Below are 17868 nucleotides of genomic sequence, written 5' to 3'. Positions count from 1 at the left end.
AGAGACGAGTAGAAGCCAGTTTATAAGGAATAAATGCATTCAAATTTATTTTTTTTTAATATCTACAGTGTCCAAGGATGAGTGTTATAATTAGTAGAAGTTTAAGTTCGAGTTTCGTTTATTTAGAGGCGAGTAGAAGCCAGTTTATAAAGAATAAATGCATTCAAATTAATTTCTGTTAATATCTACAGTGTCTAACGATGAGTGTTATGAGTGCAGAAATTTAAGTTCGAGTTCTTTTTATTTAGAGACGAGTAGAAGCCAGTTTATAAAAAAGTAACTGCATTCCATTTAGATGCAACTAGTCCTTTTTCAAAATATTTTTAAAATTATTTTTCTGGAGCAAAATAGAATTCATACAACATATCCAAAGGGCGCACAGATTTAAATCGGAGTGATCGTTTAAAAATCTCGAGACACTTTAATTACTCGTTTATTGAATCGTACACTTTTCTCGGATATGTAGATTGTCGTTCATGAATTGTACAATTATTGAAAGCTTTGAGACATTTTCGTCTTTAATTACGCTCTAAATCTATTTCTTTCTTTTATCACATCGAAAGCCCGGCTTCGCATCGCCCGCTCATACTCCAAGGTACGTATTTCACGTTTCTAATTACAGATACCTGGTTTCGCGCGACTATCGACGAACAGAACCGTGATCTTCGAAGAGTACGTTCGATTTTGGCCAAGAATGAAACGAGACAGGACGGCTTGTTTTGTTGCAAACATTGCTGAATTTCGAATTAACTCCACGATCTTATTATATGAAAATCTATTAATGCGTATACGTGTCCAAAGCGAAAGTGTTGATAGAAACAATTTATTTTGTATTCGTTATTGGAAACTAGACGCGAATTTTGTCCATACGAAACCAGAACGAAAACCAATCGAAATAAATGTTTCGAGGCAGGTCGAGAGACGATGGCACTTTTCCAAAAATATGTACAAACGCGTTTCTAATCCACGCGAAACGTCGCGACTGTAAAATTTATACGTTCGCGTGATATTTTTTTATCTTATTTGCCCCGCGATTCGAGAGTTCTCACATCGAATGCTTTCGTTGACTCGTGTAACACGTTTCGTTGATTCTCTTCGTATCTATACACAATAATCTCACTATGAAACCGCGAGTTCATATCGAAACGTCGTACTGTAAAAAAGGTAAGATCGGCGACTATATACGGATACATACGTCACAACACGAGCGTCGCTAGAACCCCGACAATTATTTCCGACTACAGCGATCGATTTGAGTTCCTTGATAGTCTTACAGTTTTTCACCTGTTTTCCTATCGCAGGCGGAGTATTAAAATCGTTGCATTTAAGCGATGGAGCATTTGTGACAGCGCTGCTTGTTCGACTTCGCTTTGCCCTCCTTCTCTTGATCCAATTGTTTGCGAACCGATTCTGCAATCATTTGTAGTCTTAGAAAATCAATTTGCGTTGATGAATAAGGGAATATTTTACTTCAGACGAATTAGGAGTTGCACAGAATTATTTTTTGGACAATTTCTATTTATTATCTTATTTATTACTCGACCTCAGGGGCCGTAGCCATGTTTGATTGTGGCTACGGTACTGGTTTGGCGAACCCGAGGTACCCGAGCCATTGGTCCCTTTGGGACTTACAGGGCTATAGCTGTGGTGTCAGAAAATAGAACGATAAAAGAAAATGAAAAGAATACAGTGTACAGAAGTGTAAGGAATAGTAACAAAGTCTCATCAAGCCACCATGTTTGAAAAGTGACAAATAATGTAGAAAAAAGTGTTATACATCTGCATGACCCATGCACTGTTTAAAATACACCAGTCAATCATTATTACCCAAAAGAGTCCATTATTGATTACCACCGGACGCAAAAAATATTCATAGCGTGAAACGTTAAAATTTTGGAGTGTTAAAATGATAATTTTTAAATTCACAAACGTTAAGAAAATGCGTTATACCGTCTGAAGTAGAATACTCCCTTGACAATTAGGGCAGCCAGTTAAAAAGTTATTTACCCGCGGCAGCCTTTTTGTCGACCGCAGACAAAGCGTCGCAGAGTTCCTTTGCTATGGAGATGTCAGGACTCAGTCCCGATGCCCAGATCATCAGCATCCGGAAGCCGTGCTCCTTGTAGCTCGAAGGACCTACGATAGGAGCTTTATCGTCCTTTTCATAAGGCTGCCCTCTGTTTACGGAGGGAACACCGAGGTGCAAATATTCAATCGTCACTTGTTTATCTTTCGTTATAGTTCTCTCTAGATTTTTAGTATTGCTGGCTAGATTTTTCGTATTTAATTTTGTACCTTGATGAATTCTTGTGTTTCGTTTCGTGTTTGTACCAGACCTGGGCAATTTTATAATAATTTTCACGAAATACTTAATTTAGTTTGCACCAGGCCTTGACAAATTTTATAAGAATTTCTAAATAATTTCTCAAATTTACCTCCTGGTTTGGAAATAACCAAAATGTCTGTTTGAAGTAATCGTATTAATAATATCATGAAGTACTTAATTTAATTTGCACCAGGCTTTGACAAATTTCATAATAATTTCCAAATAATTTCTCAAATCTACCTCCTAATTTGGAAATAACCAAAATTTCTGTTTCAAGTAATAGTATTAATAATATCATGATATACTTAATCTACTTTAGCACCAGACCTTGGCAAATTTCATAATAATTTCCAAACATTTTCTCAACTCAACCTTCCAGTTTGAAGTAAACCCAATAATAATACTACGAAATACTTTATCATACGTCACTATGAAGTAACCTGATTTTATTTAAAAAATTCCCAGGTTTGGAGGTACAGACCAGTTCCAATTTAGTGTTTAGTTTGTCAGAATTGTTTCCGTATTTTTCACGAAGCCTGCAAGGTACTCACGCTCGTAATTCATTTAGAATTGTATTTTACCAGTATACTGGTGCTCAATCGCGCGAATTTGTTCGTGCGTGAAGGCCCAGTGAAGAGCCAGCTTCTTCCAATCTTCAGGACCCAAGTGTTTGTACGCCAACTTCCATAGAACCGATCGAATGTGCTCTGGGAGCCCGCAATTATTGCTGGAGATACTTCCACCCCTAGATCCCTCTCGCCATCTTCTTCTCGCGGGCGTCAGATCTCGAATTTCCTTCTCGGACGTCGAAGCTTCCTGGAAAAGCAGGGAAATTTTTCATTCGAATTAATTCCCAAAGATGGGAATTTTAAAGCAGTTCAACTGTTTGTTCCCCCAAAGACCTTTCTATTAACCCTTTCAGACCTGAATTACTTTCTTTTCTTGTCCTTGTAATTTGATTTTCAGGGTTTACTTGGAGTAATAATAAAAGAAAAATCCTAATAGTGTAGTTTTCGAGGAAAACTAGTCTCTCTTCTAACCTAAATGTAAAAATATTTTGAATTCACCTGAGTGGCAACAATCTTTTTATACTTCTGTCAAGAAAGTACCAGGAATCGATCATTTAAAAAGCCCGCTTAAAGGGATTTTTGTAATTCTTTTTGTCACTAAATTGGAACTACTGTTCTCTATACTCCCGCGGAGTTTGATCGTCACTTGTCATTTAGTTTGTTTACAGCGCGTCATTTTGTCAGTTCAGCATAAGTATGTTTAGCGATTTTTGCGATGGATAAAAATATCGAACAAAGAATCTGTCTTGAATTTTGCATTGCAAATGGAATTTCATGTGCCGAAGCGTTGAAAATGTTACATAAGGCTTACGGTGAATCAACTTTATAAAAAACACGTGCGTATGAGTGATACAGTGCATTTACAAATTCAACGTCTTCAACTGAACATAACACCGCTAAAGTAAAGGAAATGGTGAATGAAAATATATAAATATATAAACGATAGTGTTGGTAATTTTTAAATTGTGTATCCCCAATTGTCGACTCCAGGAATTACAGTAATCTCAGCCTCGCCAAAAGTGCGTTATGATGTTGAACCAAGTATCCCATAAAAGAAAATATTAAAATAAGGAAAGCCGTAAACGGTCAGTTTTAAGGCACTTACCGGTGCGGGGTAGTCTAGCCTGGCAGTTTTAATAATCATATCTACGATGGCTGTAAAACTGCCTCTCGCTGCGACGTACAATGGCGTCCTGCCGCTCTGTAAACATCCAAACAACTCCGTTCGAAACTTTGTTACGAAGTTGGCCGGTCGCGTCGACGGTTACACGTCGAATAGACAAATTTTGACACCGGCTGATCTCGCGCGAAACGTGCGCAAACGTGGAAACGTTGCTTCGGAGCTTTTGTCACGTTAAACCAAAGTTAACCCTCTCCACTCGGGGGACGACTCGCGGTCGCCACTTGGTATTTGGTAGAAACTACTCTCGGAAGTTGTGAACGAAGATTTAATTAAATTTCTTAGAGACTAACGATGACAAAAAAATATTAAATACGAAAATAGTTTGGTTTTTAATGAGAAATAACTAACTCTGTGTCTGAGACTGAGACTTTGAATAGAAATGGTGCCAGGATGTACATAGTGCCACTATAGCCAATTACGTTTGCTGATGTATCGATATCTCAGATAATTTGTTCTGCAGATACGATTTTTTTTTACAGATTTCAGAATTACTATGGAATTGTGGCTTTGAGATCCAGAGAGGCCTAAGTAACATTTTTTTTAAAATTAAGCCATGGCCTAGAACGCATAGCTAGGATGCTTTATAAAACCAAAGTGACGTGTGTTTAATTTCCTCAATCATTAATAAATGGCAGCATAGAAATAATTAAATGAAAATCATAGCTTCCAATTTTTCTTTATAATTCAGTGGCCTCAATTTATCTCTAATTTATCAATGAATTTATCTTGAGTATTTTTCGCTTCAGAAATTTGAAATAAACGGAACCAAAGGAAAGAGAAGGTGTACGATCAGTGTTCACCTGTTCTCTTTGCTCGATATTCGCACCTGCTGCAAGCAACAGCTCACATATGTCTGTGTGGCCCATCTCTGCAGCGATGTGGATCGGCGACTGTAGTCTCTGAAACATGTCGCGAGGTATCGTCTAAGAATCGTAGAGACATAATACCTGTACGATCAGAATCGAGCGAATGGAAGGAGTCTAGTCGTGAACGCGGTCGTTTTACGCACCAAGTTCAAGCAGTTCAGGTCGACCCCTTTGTTAATCAGTATCTCGACCGTTTCTACTTCGTTGTTCTGACAGGCTAAGTGTAGAGGCGTGTTTCCGTACTGCAAACCGATAAAGTGTCACGAAGACGGATAGTTACTCGATTCTATTAGGTTGTCTAACAAGTTCGTTCGCGTCCACGGTACGCATTTAGAGAAGTGTTAACGCGAAACTGTTGTTTACGTTAGCTGGAATGGATGAATGTATCGAGCTGAGAGGGTTGGAAGAGTTGAAGGAGTATATATATATTCCTCAAAGATAGCAGAAGCCCATATTATCCCCATTAAAGTTGGTAAATGTGATAAATTATGGAATGTTTATCAAATCGACCGGTGATTTTATTTAATTCCCAACTCGTAATGGGGAATGCGATAAACTTGTTGTTGCATATGCTGTCTACACGGAAATATTGTCTGAGTAGATTTAGGATAGTTGGTGGGGGCAGCAATATTGAATACTGTTAATGTACATACTGTCTGAGTAACTTTGGTGTAGTTTTTGGTACGACGGCAATATTGAATAGCGTACAATATACGTACTGTCTGAGTAGGTTTGGTGTAGTTTTTGATGGAGGGACAATATTGAATACCGTTAATGTACGTACTGTCTGAAGAAGTTTACTGTAGTTTTTGGGCGAGGCTGCAATATTGAACACTGTTAATGGGCATACTGTCTGAGTAACTTTGGTGTAGTTTTTGGTACGACGGCAATATTGAATAGCGTACAATATACGTACTGTCTGAGTAGGTTTGGTGTAGTTTTTGATGGAGGGACAATATTGAATACCGTTACTGTACATACTGTCTGAAAAGATTTGGTGTAGTTTTTGATGGAGGGACAATATTGAATACCGTTAATGTACGTACGGTTTAAACGGAAATACTTTCTGAGTTGGTTTAGATCTAGTTTTTTGTTGGACATTACTCCGCGAGAGGCTGCGAATAACATTTTACAATTTACAACTAAAAATTCATTCAATGGTTATTTAAAATCTCATTACGCGTACTGTAATTGGTAACATTTAATATTTTCACGACAAAACGCGAATGAACTTATTATACAACCTAATAATTCGCGAATGTCGGAATTGAAAGCGTACCTTGCATTGCTTATTGAGCTCTGCACCGTGTTGAATCATCGAGTCTAGTATTCCTTTGCAACCCTGACTGGCGGCGACGTGAAGGGGAGTGAAACCCATCTAATAACCGCAATTCAGACTCTATGGATTGGCTTAATTGTCAATAAAATGTCTTGGGAGTGTAAAGAAAGATTGACGAGATTTTTCAAACTTCTCACACGAGAGTACAATTGTTACAAATGTGAATACAATTTATGAATTAACTTTGCTTAGCTAAATGGATGAATTAATTACTTGATCAGTCAGCTCGGTATTAGCTTCAGCCTTTAGTAACAATTGAGCTATGGCCGTGTGCCTCGTTCTGGTAGCCACGTGAAGAGGGGTGTTTCCTTCGTTGTCCTGTGCGTCCACGTTTGCTCCTAGCCCTATAAGAATCTCCACAGCTTCCAGGTGTTCCTCCGCGCAAGCACAGTGTATTGGTGTCTGTCCTTTCTAAAAATCATTGTAAAATTTACCCATAATAAGAAGATATACAAAGAGTGCTAGAGGAAGCAAATATTGCCCCACTTTGCCACTGTTTTCAAGTTACTCAATGGTTGAAGGGTTAACCTAACTCTCTGCACTCCCGGGGCGACTTAGAAGCGACAGTCTTTGTTTATTTTAGATCTCGGTAACTCTCGAACTGTTCGAAGCGATACTGGTTCATAAATAGGTTTCTAATAAGCTGTAAATTTGTATACTTTGAATGAGTTTCAATCATGGTAGAAGAAGAGTTTAGTCGTATAAATTGTTAGCTCCCTGTAATGGTACTATCTTCGAGTGCCATGGTGTAAAGGGCTAGGAGTACCTTAATAGGACAGAACTCTCTGGGAATATTTCTTCCACCATTTTTTCCATTCAAAGTATGAGCATAGAAACTTAAAAATACAAAACTCCCGCCTTTTCCTCAGTAGTAACGAGTGCCAGTGACCTGTAAAGGGTTAAAGGGCGTCTTCTGTCTTTACAATCGCCATGGTCCACAGGGATTCCGATAGATCGATAGGTCGCGCAACTCCCGAGAGAGTCGGAAGCACTTGTAAACCGACACAAGTTCCATAAAATTCCCTCAAAGGACTGCAGTTGCAACGCAGCTGTGGTTCGCCCCCTCTCCTTCGGGGATTTCGCTTGTCTTCGCGATAAGAAGGCAATATAGCTAATGCCAGAGACCCAGTTTCTCGGCACCTGAATCGGGAAGAAGCCGCGTGGACCAGTTTCTACATAAATTGACGTTTCCTGCGTTCGCATCCAGCAGCACGCGGATATTTGCGTTTTCGTTTCAATTTGAAACGGATTAATATTTGAGAAAGTAAATCTTCCCCGTGCATCGGGATAATCCTGCGATTACACCGCCGACGTTTCGCGCCACGCAATAAATATTCTTAAAGCGTGTGATCGTTTGTTTTCAAATGGAAAAAATCATCGCGCAACGTTCTCGTTACGATTGTCGTTTAAAATACTAATTCGAGATTACTCTCATCGCTGTTTGTATAAGTTCGGCCGTGTAAATGCGTTTGCGAAATGCGTTTGATCGATGACTTTCAAATCGACTATTTTTAACTCAAGAGTAATTGTGCAAGAAAATTGCAAACTCGAGCGCGAATGTAAATACTCCTGACCCAAGACGACACTCCAAAAGACATTGCAAACGACACTGCAAAAGAATTACTTCATCGAGGCTCTGAAAATTGAAGTTTCCTCTCTACCTTCTGCTCGATTTCTTCGTATCGAATTTACAAAGGGCTGTTTCGATCAACGTTTCTCTAGGATTTCATTATCGAGATCCAAAGCTATTGTGTTTCAATGCATCCCAGTCTCACGTCCTGGATTTCGATCAAGCGCTTCACCTCGGCGTCATATCGTCGCAGATATAGTCGCCGAGCAAGTAGAGACGTCGTACGTGCACTAGAGTGGTCTTTATTTCAATGAAACCGTGGAAATAAGAAAATTATTTCAATCAAACTTTCATCTACTCACTAAAAATTACTCAATTAACCTTTCTTGATTTTGAAAATTTCGTACAAAATTATGTATGAGAAACATGTTCTAAACAGTGATTTATCGTTATTCGATAATTCTTGTACATCCAGAGGATTACTATTCTCTGAGAATGTAATATCGGATTCTTTCATTTTATTTTCCACGAGAAAAAAAAATTGAACACCCCTTGTTGTATAATAATATTAAATGAAACGCTTCCTCGATCGATTAACCTACTTCTTATCTTCCATGCCCACTCTCTGAAATTCGTTACAAAACGTATTACAGGCATTAAATTGAAAAAGTGATGGATTTAGGGATATTAATATCGGCGAACCGATTCGGCCTTTCAAACTTTCACACGGGATTCCAGGAGCACGCTTCCACTGTTTCGAACGATCCGTTCAGAGTTTGGAATAACTTCCAAAAAGAAATTCCCGTCTCAAAACATTCAAACTTCTCCTTCCAACTCATAAAAGATATTTCACTCTTTTTCGTAAAAACTCACTGTTCCACCCGAAGAATATTCAATACTTTAGTTTGGTTGAAAATCCGCCCCTCGTCACGCTCGTATTGCAAACGAAACCAGGACATATATTTTGGTTCATATTTTGGTACGCCGGGAGCAGGTGTGTTTTTTAATTCTTAATTTCCAATTTGATTAACTTCGTACCAATGCCACGATTTAATTAAAACGTTTGCGTTTAGTTTCCTTTATTATAAAAATAAAAAATGCAATTACGTAACCAATTTATGAATTGGTAGCCATGGTACCACTCTTCTCTTTATTAATACAGAAAGATATATTTTAAATTTTCCAAGTTCGCGCTTTAATTCAACATTTTCTTTCGTTCCTATCCTTAGGGTTCGTGACCCCTTTTCTATATAAACTTACTGAACAACACGTAATTAGCTTCCTTTATCATTAATATTAAAGTAATTTCACGCTGGTTGAGGTACCACTATTTCCTCTATTAATACGCAAAGAGTCGTCGAAGTTTTCTCCATTTTCCTGCGCGTTAAAAAATTTCTTTCGTTCCTACCCTTAGGGTTCGTGACCCCTTTTCTATATAAACATACTGAACAACACGTAATTAGCTTCCTTTATCATTAATATTAAAGTAATTTCACGCTGGTTGAGGTACCACTATTTCCTCTATCGATACGCAAAGATACGTTGAAGTTTTCTCCATTTTCCTGCGCGTTAAAAAATTTCTTTCACGCCTGCTCTTCAATTCTAAGAGTCTTGGGGGGGCCCCCCCCCTTCTATCTCGCGCCACCTGGTTAGTTAAGTGACGGTCTACAGGGAAATTATGACGCCTCCCGGCTCTTACCTTGTCCGTGACATTTAGCTCGAGCCAAGGTATGCTGGAGAGGGCTGTTATCACAGTCGGGTGACCGGCACTAGCTGCGTGATGAAGTGCAGTTGCACCGGTGCAATCGGTTGCATCGCCGTTCAACGATTCCACGGCCTCCGCGAGGTACTCGACTACGCCGACGTTGCTGCCGCGGGCGGCGCACATTAAAAGAGTGTATTGTTTCTGCGACAAAGGAAAACTTTGATTATTTGTGTCGGGCTTCAAACGAATACCATTCCACTCGTTCTCTCTCTCTGTAACTGTATTAACGCGGAAAGTTTTCGTTTCCTCCTACCGCGCCATAGAAATTTTCTTTGTCATCGATTCGTTGGAGATTTCAGAACCAATAGGATAGATCATAGATAGTTATGCCATTTTTTCTGTCTTTTTTTCTGTTAGAGAAAATATTGGTATTTTATATTTAAAACTTTGGCTAATATTGTTTTGTATAAAGATTACTGCATCGTTTGAGAATAACAATAATTTTTCTTTTTTATATTTTGAATATTTGTAACTTTGTAATAATTTATTTCACGACGATGCAAGTTGTGAGTTGGAATATTGAAACCCTTGAACATACTAACACTCTTTTGTATAGAAATTACTGCATCGTTTCAGAATAGCAATAAAATCTTTCTCTTTTATATTTTGAATAATATTGAATAACTGTAATATTCATGACAATATTCCAAGTGACTTGGAATATTGAAAGAAAATTTCATTTTTGTATTTAATTATTTTGACGAAAATATTTGGACGATGTCTCTTGTAGTTTAATTGAAAGTGAGTGAATAAAGGGGCTCGTGGATTTCGAGAGTCTCGAATTAATTCGATTTTAATGGCTGTCGTCGGTGTCGGTTAGTCCTAGGTTACGCGGTATTCAGAGTAAGTAATGAATATTTATTCGCTTAATTACGAGAATACCTTGTTGACGGCTGACACATTTGCTCCGGCGTTGATTAACATCTTCACGGCGTCCCTGTGCCCATACCAAGCAGCCATGTGCAACGGGCGCATGCCGAACTTCAAATATTACAGACAGAATTTAATTATACCTCGTCAAAATTCCCATAAAGTTTGTAAACGTTCGAAACCACACTTCCATCAGTGTCCTCGAGAAAATCGATACGATTTTTATTTAATTAATACAGGAACCTTGCTTAGATTGAAAGAATATTTAAAAAAAAATTTTATACAAATATTTGTAGTGCATTAATTCTTCAAATTTTTAAATTTACTCGATCTTTAGAAAATTATTTAGTTGATGAACATTTCGTTAGAAATTAATGTTATAACAAAACGTTAGCTTCTCCTGGCCACGATCATTCGTTTTGTTATAACATTATTAATAAAATGTTACCTTGTCTCTGGCCTCGATGTCGCATTTCGCTTGCATCAGCATTTCGATGATTTCCGTGTTTCCCCTTGACGCTGCCCAGTGGATCGGCGCTCGGCCATACTAAACAGTAATTTTCAATCGTGCGGATATATTCGCGATAAATTAAATAACAAACCTACACGGACGTGCACACCAGAGATAGCCAGAATTTTGTTCCAACAGAAATTTATTTACAACGTTTATTCGATGAATGGTTACACAGATAAACCTTTCTGTATCTATCACGATTTTCACTATTTTTGTACGAAAAAATTACTCGAGGTTCATCAGAATTTTATTCGAACGTATTGTACGTTCGTCTCTGTTATTTTCATCTTGTTAATTTTCACCAGTATTTTCTTCTCCATGTTTCTCATTCAGAATGAAATAAAGATCGATCTTCCAAGCTTCCATAAATAAATAAAATAAAGATTCAAAGTATTAATTGAGTGTTTATACACTCCCATTAGTTTCCAATTAAATATTTCGTTATAAATATATCCACGTGCAAGGTTTATTCCTGTATATATTTACAATGAAAAATTTCCTCCTATTATTTATTTTAAGCAAATTTCTTCAATAGAGAGTACGAATGGTTACAGGACCGACCGTATGTACCCGTTAATCAAACAAAAGGCTCGTTGTTCGGAAAAGCTTGAAGAGAGCGCAGGCTGTCATGGGAATTTAAGTGGAATAATCCGTTTATGCCGAGACAAAGGTCATGGCTAGAGCAGAATCATGACGATTTAACTGTTGCGACGGTACACTACGTGATATGTCCCGTGCTCAGTCAGACAGACGTCGCACTATATTCGTGGCACGCTACTACTTCAACCGCGTCACGTTATCTCGCGCTTCGGAGCGTGTAACGCGTTTTGCATGACGTTAACGTTAACGAAGTGGCGCCAAGCGAAAGATTCCATTTTCAACGAGAACATTCTCCACCTTCGCGCCGAGATGCTTGTTTTTTAAACACGAAATTTCTCCGACTTCTTCCGATGGAAATATTTCTGAGTCGTCAAGAACTATCTTAATATTTTTAGTTAGCTATTGGCGAGGTTTCAAAGTCGTTGTATGTAAGAATTCATATTATTTATTGCAAGACAATATTTATTGAAAATCGAGAGAAGTTGTGTTGGAAGCTTTGTGATTTTGAATTTTTATTTTTTCCGAGTAAAAAATAGAATTTTTGTTGGCGACCACTGGTGCACACCTCCACGGTTCATTGATTTTGGATATTGTACGAATGAAACTTACGTTGTTCCTAGAATCGACGTCGACGGGCTCTTTGAGCACTTTGCGAACGGTCTCCGCTTCGTTTTTTATCACAGCCTCGTGTAGCAAAAGGTCGTTCTTAAGTACTTGCAAAAAGAGAAACTTCCATAAATTTCAATCGACGAACAAGTTTCAAAATCATGAAATTTTTACTACACAATCGATTAGCCGCTCCAAGGAATCTCGGCTAATTTTTATTTATCTTCGTTGAAAAACTATCGAAAAGGTTTTTGTACATTATAATTATTATATGAATTGCTAGAAAGACTCGCAAGCGCCCATTTTGTAATCTCCAATCCCGAGTGCGAAATAAATTTGTCAGCACGCGAATTCCACTTTAATTTCAATCTACTTTCCCGTTTTTAGCGCAGCCCATCAAAAAGATTCGAATGCACACGGGACGTCTACGCAAATAACATTTTTCCAGCGAGAGTCTCTCTGAAAATTTCACCCCGTACCATCGGAAAATCTACATATGTTTCTTCCACCTTTTCGCGTTTCCCTTGTACTCTCGCATCGCAACGGACAGTCTTCCCGGAGCAGCTTGCATCCGTACAATTTTTCGTTCCGCAAACAGAATTTTCCCTCTTTGATGTCGGCGCGATTAGAAATTTTAAAAATAGAGGCGCCCGAATGTCCCTTGGAGTTTCTTCCGATGATGGGAGTTATGCAAACGAAAAGGAAAGTAAATAAAAAAAGGCAGTTCGCAGTTTTACAGTCTTCTGTTTTCGTTCAGAAAGAAATTGTATATTTTGGTAATTTCAGATATTTTCGAGTAGAAAACTTTCGATACAAGAAATATTCTTTTGAATACTCTTAAGTTTATCATGTTAGAAGATTTTTCGTTTGCAGAAAAAAATATTTCTGAACATCTCTTTCCTCCTCCTAAGGCATTTTTATTCATTTCTATAATTAATCTCTATGAATCATTTCGTTATATTGAATATTATTATTAAGTGATGCAATAGTTCTATTATAAGTTAACCTTTAATTTACTGAATTTCTCAAAAGTTTTTAAAATACAGGCGTCCATCTTGGTCTTATATAACAATCTTCAAAAAAAAAAATTTGTACTGCCATTCAACAATTAAAAACCGAACTTCATAGAAGTGGACTTTGAAGTTCCTCCGGTAAATAAAGGGTTGAATAGATTTTCTTCGCTTATTTCGTGGTACTTACTTCTAGCAGTCTTTTGATTCAACACCTCTCCCTCGATCGCCTCGTTGATATTCACCGGCGATGGTGTCGTCGTTATTTCCTCTTTGTCCACCATATTTTCGCTCTTCACGTTCCCCTCGTCCGCATGTTTAGTTAGCCCGTGTAATTATTAGACCTGAAAATCGAAACATTGACCGAACATGTAGTTTGCGGGTTGGTTAACTTCGCGCGCTGGATTCAGCCACGATGTTGACCCGAAAACCGGGACGATTTCGCAGAACTTTTCAAGTGACTCGAGTAATTACGCAAACGTAATGCAATTAAAAAGTCCCGCAGCGATTACATTTAAATCTTTTCATTCCTGGATTTTCGTAATTTCAGATATTTTCAAAGTTGAAAATTCTGACACAAGAAACATTCTTTCGAGTATTCTTGAATTTATTATTATAATAGAATTTATTATTTTCCGTTGAAAAAATATTCTCAATTATCTCGTTCTTCCTTTCAAGTTTTCCCTCTTTAAAAAGAAAGAATGTATTAAACGTGATTATTCATCTCCAGAAGTATAAATATAAACTATACACTCATATGAAAAGAAAAATCGTCCAAAAAATTATGTCTCTTCGATAACGATCTCCTTTTATTGATTAACACGTAATAGAGCAAACAGTGATTGATTGTTTTTGTAGAATCCAGTAGAACGAATTCCGCGTCGTGTAATCCGTGGCAGTCGTGTTTACGCTTGAAAAAGGATTTCGCGTGCAATCAAAAACGCCCCTGAGTTTTCGTTCGAGCGCGGAAACCAGGACATGTCCGCGAGGTGGTTCGTGACGTATAAATGAAATAATTGTATGTGTACGTTCGAGCATGCACGTTCCTCGGCACGCAGACCTCGCATTCTGTAATTTCCATCGATGGTTTTACTAGCGACGTTATTACACGCGAAGTCAGTCATTCGATTTGTAAATTACGACGCGCGAGCAATATTCCAAACCGTTTGACAGCTGAAACGATTAATTTCGAAGACAGAATCGCTCGTTGTTAACCCATTCGTGCCTACGCTGTTAGACACAAACGAGTTTCAAACTATTTGCATTGTTATTGACAGCGTAACTTATTGCAATATCAGTCGTGTGTTTCCCTTTCGAAGAATTTATTGATTAAATCATGGGATCGATAATGATAAAAGGATTGTTTGTATGTAATTTGCTCCAATTATGCTCAACAGTATGAAATTTCAATTATATAATTGATGAAGGAACTTGGTTTTCCTCAAACAAAGATAGTAATGGAATTTTAATAAAAAAAGAAATAGCAAGTATAAACAGTAAATAAAACGAGACTACGTGTAAAGACTAAAGTATTAAATAAAATGTAAGTTCCAGTAAAGAACACAAATTGCTCTTAATATTTACATTTTACATAATGTTTTCGTATTTGCTTCTCATTTTTCTCTTAAATTCCATTACCATTTTTGTTTGAGAACAACCAAGTTCCTTCGTCAATTACATAATTGAAATTGTATAGTGTTGAACAAAATTGAAGCAGACAAATTACATACAAATAAATTAAGTCTTTTTACCATTATCGATCTCAAGATTCCCTGCTGAAGCGATTGAACCGAGCACAGCTGTATCTAAGCCTCAGTAAAGTACTCCATTTCGTAATTGACTTCACCGTTTCGCAAAAAGAAATCGAATGGATCTTTGTCACTGGCGACAAGGGGGTAGCTGAAATCACGTTTGTCCAGAAATCGACTTCCTGCCTTCCCGCAGAAATCTAGAACACGTTGGGGAAGTGGTTCCTCCTGTGTAATTAGATAATTGAGCTTTGAATTGTGAAACGTAACTGATGATGACGTCTCTACTCTTGACGTTAAATACGTCACCTAATCGCAGCATCATCCTCTGCTGAGCCGGAAATCAAAACTTGAGATCCTCCAAACACTAGCATAAACTGGAGCATGATTCAACTCTGTTCGAGTCCGTATTATTGGAGATATTATTCTACTTTCAGAGTGTAATTTATATTTTCTAAGTTTTTTACGCAACTGCTGGTGTAATAGAAAAATATCAGTCTGTATTATTGCAGATATTATTCTATTTTGAGAGTGTTATTTATATTTTCTAATTTGTTGTCGTAACTGGTGGTGTAATAAAAATATCAGTCTGTATTATTGGAGATATTATTCTACTTCCAGAGTGTAAATTATATTTTCTAATTTTTTCTTGCAACTGGTGGTGTAATAAAAATATCAGTCTGTATAATTGCAGATATTATTCTATTTTGAGAGTGTTATTTATATTTTCTAATTTTGTGACGCAACTGGTGGTGTTATAAAAATATCAGTCTGTATTATTGGAGATATTATTCTATTTTGAGAGTGTAAATTATATTTTCTAATTTTTTGTCGCAACCTATGGTATAATAAACAAATCACCAGTTTCACTCAGTTAGTATATAAAAAGCGAAACTTCATCATCCTTTAAAACGTAAACCATTCATACCTCGATATCGAGGAACTTGTACCGGTCTCGCAATAAACAGGCAAATTGCAGTAGTCAAGCGCGAGGAAGTCAATTGCCATAGAATTCGTTCGCACGCTCGAATCAGAGTTATCGCCCCGGCACTTCTGAAAAACCATGTTTATTTTCAACAGATGCTCGATTCACGCCTCGCGGATATCATTTAAGTGACCCCCTCGACGTTCTCTATCATGCAACGGTATTAACTCTTCGCGGAAAGTTTGATGGAGTTTATAACACGGAGTATACGCTCGGTTTTTCGAACGTCCGGGGGACAGAAGTTCTGTTGCGGAAGTATCGCCGGTCGGGACGTCAAAGGAAGACGACGCTTTGGAAATGTATAAACATGAAGCATTTCCTGCCAACTGAGCGCCGGTTTTGTTAGTTTTCCGTTCTCAAAGGAAGATATCGAATTATTTTCCAAGGTGTCTGCGGCGCTGGAGAAACACGTGGAATGAAATGACAACGCGTCTAAAATTTCCACTTGCTTCCGATGACTCCTGGCGCTGGTGAATTGGAGGTGGAACTAATGGGATCCAATGCGCGGCAAATATTATGCCATTCCATCCTGGATCCTCTAGATTAGGCGCCAAACACGCGGTTCGATTCTTTAAATTGCGTAGAATTCATATAGACCTTTTTCGTTATACGAGTTATCACTTCCTTGGAGCAATAATATTTTAATAATTTTAATTACCCCACCTAGAAGGTCTCATAGAAACAAAAACAATCCGAAACACTACACGGAACATATGGCGTGAATATAAGGTGGATAGCTTCAGTGGATTTAGCCGTCATGGTCAGACATACATACGCACCGACGTTTTTATTTTTATATATGTCTGAATACATACATAGAATGGTTCTGGTTACTCTTTCATCTCTGATGTTTAGTTTACTATTCTTATTATCGAGTGCCATAAACTGTTAACTATTCTGAATTTAATAGTATTACTTAATAGTACTATTGTAAATATTCTACATTAAATAGTATATCTAAATTGTACTATTTTAATTTTTCGGTATACTTTTAATTATTATATTATATATTGACAAGATATTTATTGAGGATACAAAAAGATAACTTAAACCTAGTCATAATATTATAATATATCATATATATAAATACTGGTTTTACCATTCATGTTAACGATACATGTATTACATACCATTTAAGCTTTATAAACAACACGAATTCTGAAGTCCTTTTTAAAGAAAACCCCTAGAAAATATGTATACAAATACATTTGTTGGTCAAACAAATGAAAATTAATCTCGTTTTTCCTATCGTTTGACGAATGACAAAGGAAATGTTTAACGACCCTCGGAATCAGCAAAGTCGCCACTGTAAAACGGAAAAACTGCTTGACAAGCAGAATCCAGTGTAGCAAAAAATTCCGGCGACCATTTCCGTCGGAATTGTCGTCGGTAGAAAAGTTTTAATAAGCACCTTCTTCCCCGCCTGCAGCCTATGTTCTCAACATTTTTACAATTCAATTTAATTACGAGGCGACCGTTTACAATCCCACAGAGGGAGGAGCAATTCCTCGCGAGAGTGGAGAACTGGGGCGTGCGGTTTCTGGAAAAATTCGCTGGACGCGAAGAGTTGAATTGGTCCGAAATGGACGGTCATTATCGTTTCCTCCGACTTTCTCCTACATTTTCGCGCTGGTTTCTGAAAGTAATCGAACGACGGTCTGTGTGACAAATTTGTTTGGTTATTGGTTTGCAGGAATAGGGATTTTTCAGGATTTTATAGAATTTTATAGAAATTCTTATTGCCTTGGAAATATTTCTAATAAATTTTGTTAGGAAAATGTCAAAATTGCAAAGTTACGACCATTTATATTACAAACCATTCTGTTAGGAATCAACAATGTAGTTTGGTGCTTGTTATATTAAAAGTTACATTAAAAGCATTCTCTAGACTACGTACTCCAGAAATTTGTAAAAAGT

General features: G+C 37.5%; 2 protein-coding genes across 3 annotated transcripts in view; one reads left to right on the top strand and one right to left on the bottom strand.

The window, feature by feature from the left end:
* Nucleotides 1-17868, top strand: part of LOC128878497 (heterogeneous nuclear ribonucleoprotein 27C) — a 61526-nt gene that overhangs the window by 41704 nt on the left and 1954 nt on the right. The gene's annotated exons all lie outside the window — the stretch shown is intronic.
* The window catches only part of LOC128878496 (ankyrin repeat and death domain-containing protein 1A-like), a 29942-nt gene continuing 12612 nt past the window's right edge, over nucleotides 539-17868 (bottom strand). Inside the window, exons 2-14 of one of the 2 annotated variants that reach the window (XM_054126740.1) lie at nucleotides 13409-13562; nucleotides 12212-12315; nucleotides 10937-11035; nucleotides 10501-10599; nucleotides 9553-9759; nucleotides 6497-6694; nucleotides 6224-6322; nucleotides 5088-5186; nucleotides 4879-4977; nucleotides 4001-4096; nucleotides 2908-3142; nucleotides 2008-2136; nucleotides 539-1410 (exon numbers count right to left, since the gene is read on the bottom strand). In XM_054126740.1, the coding sequence (XP_053982715.1) occupies nucleotides 1325-1410; nucleotides 2008-2136; nucleotides 2908-3142; nucleotides 4001-4096; nucleotides 4879-4977; nucleotides 5088-5186; nucleotides 6224-6322; nucleotides 6497-6694; nucleotides 9553-9759; nucleotides 10501-10599; nucleotides 10937-11035; nucleotides 12212-12315; nucleotides 13409-13502 (1644 nt within the window). In that variant the 5' untranslated portion in view covers nucleotides 13503-13562 and the 3' untranslated portion in view covers nucleotides 539-1324. Of the gene's footprint in view, nucleotides 1411-2007; nucleotides 2149-2907; nucleotides 3143-4000; nucleotides 4097-4878; nucleotides 4978-5087; nucleotides 5187-6223; nucleotides 6323-6496; nucleotides 6695-9552; nucleotides 9760-10500; nucleotides 10600-10936; nucleotides 11036-12211; nucleotides 12316-13408; nucleotides 13563-17868 lie in introns of both variants that reach the window. The other variant, XM_054126739.1, reaches the window with a different exon arrangement.

Source organism: Hylaeus volcanicus, chromosome 6 (genome assembly GCF_026283585.1).
Source record: "Hylaeus volcanicus isolate JK05 chromosome 6, UHH_iyHylVolc1.0_haploid, whole genome shotgun sequence".
Classification (NCBI taxonomy): Eukaryota; Metazoa; Arthropoda; class Insecta; order Hymenoptera; family Colletidae; genus Hylaeus; species Hylaeus volcanicus.
Note: the sequence above shows the minus strand (reverse complement) of the source record. Positions and strands in the feature narration are given on the sequence as shown.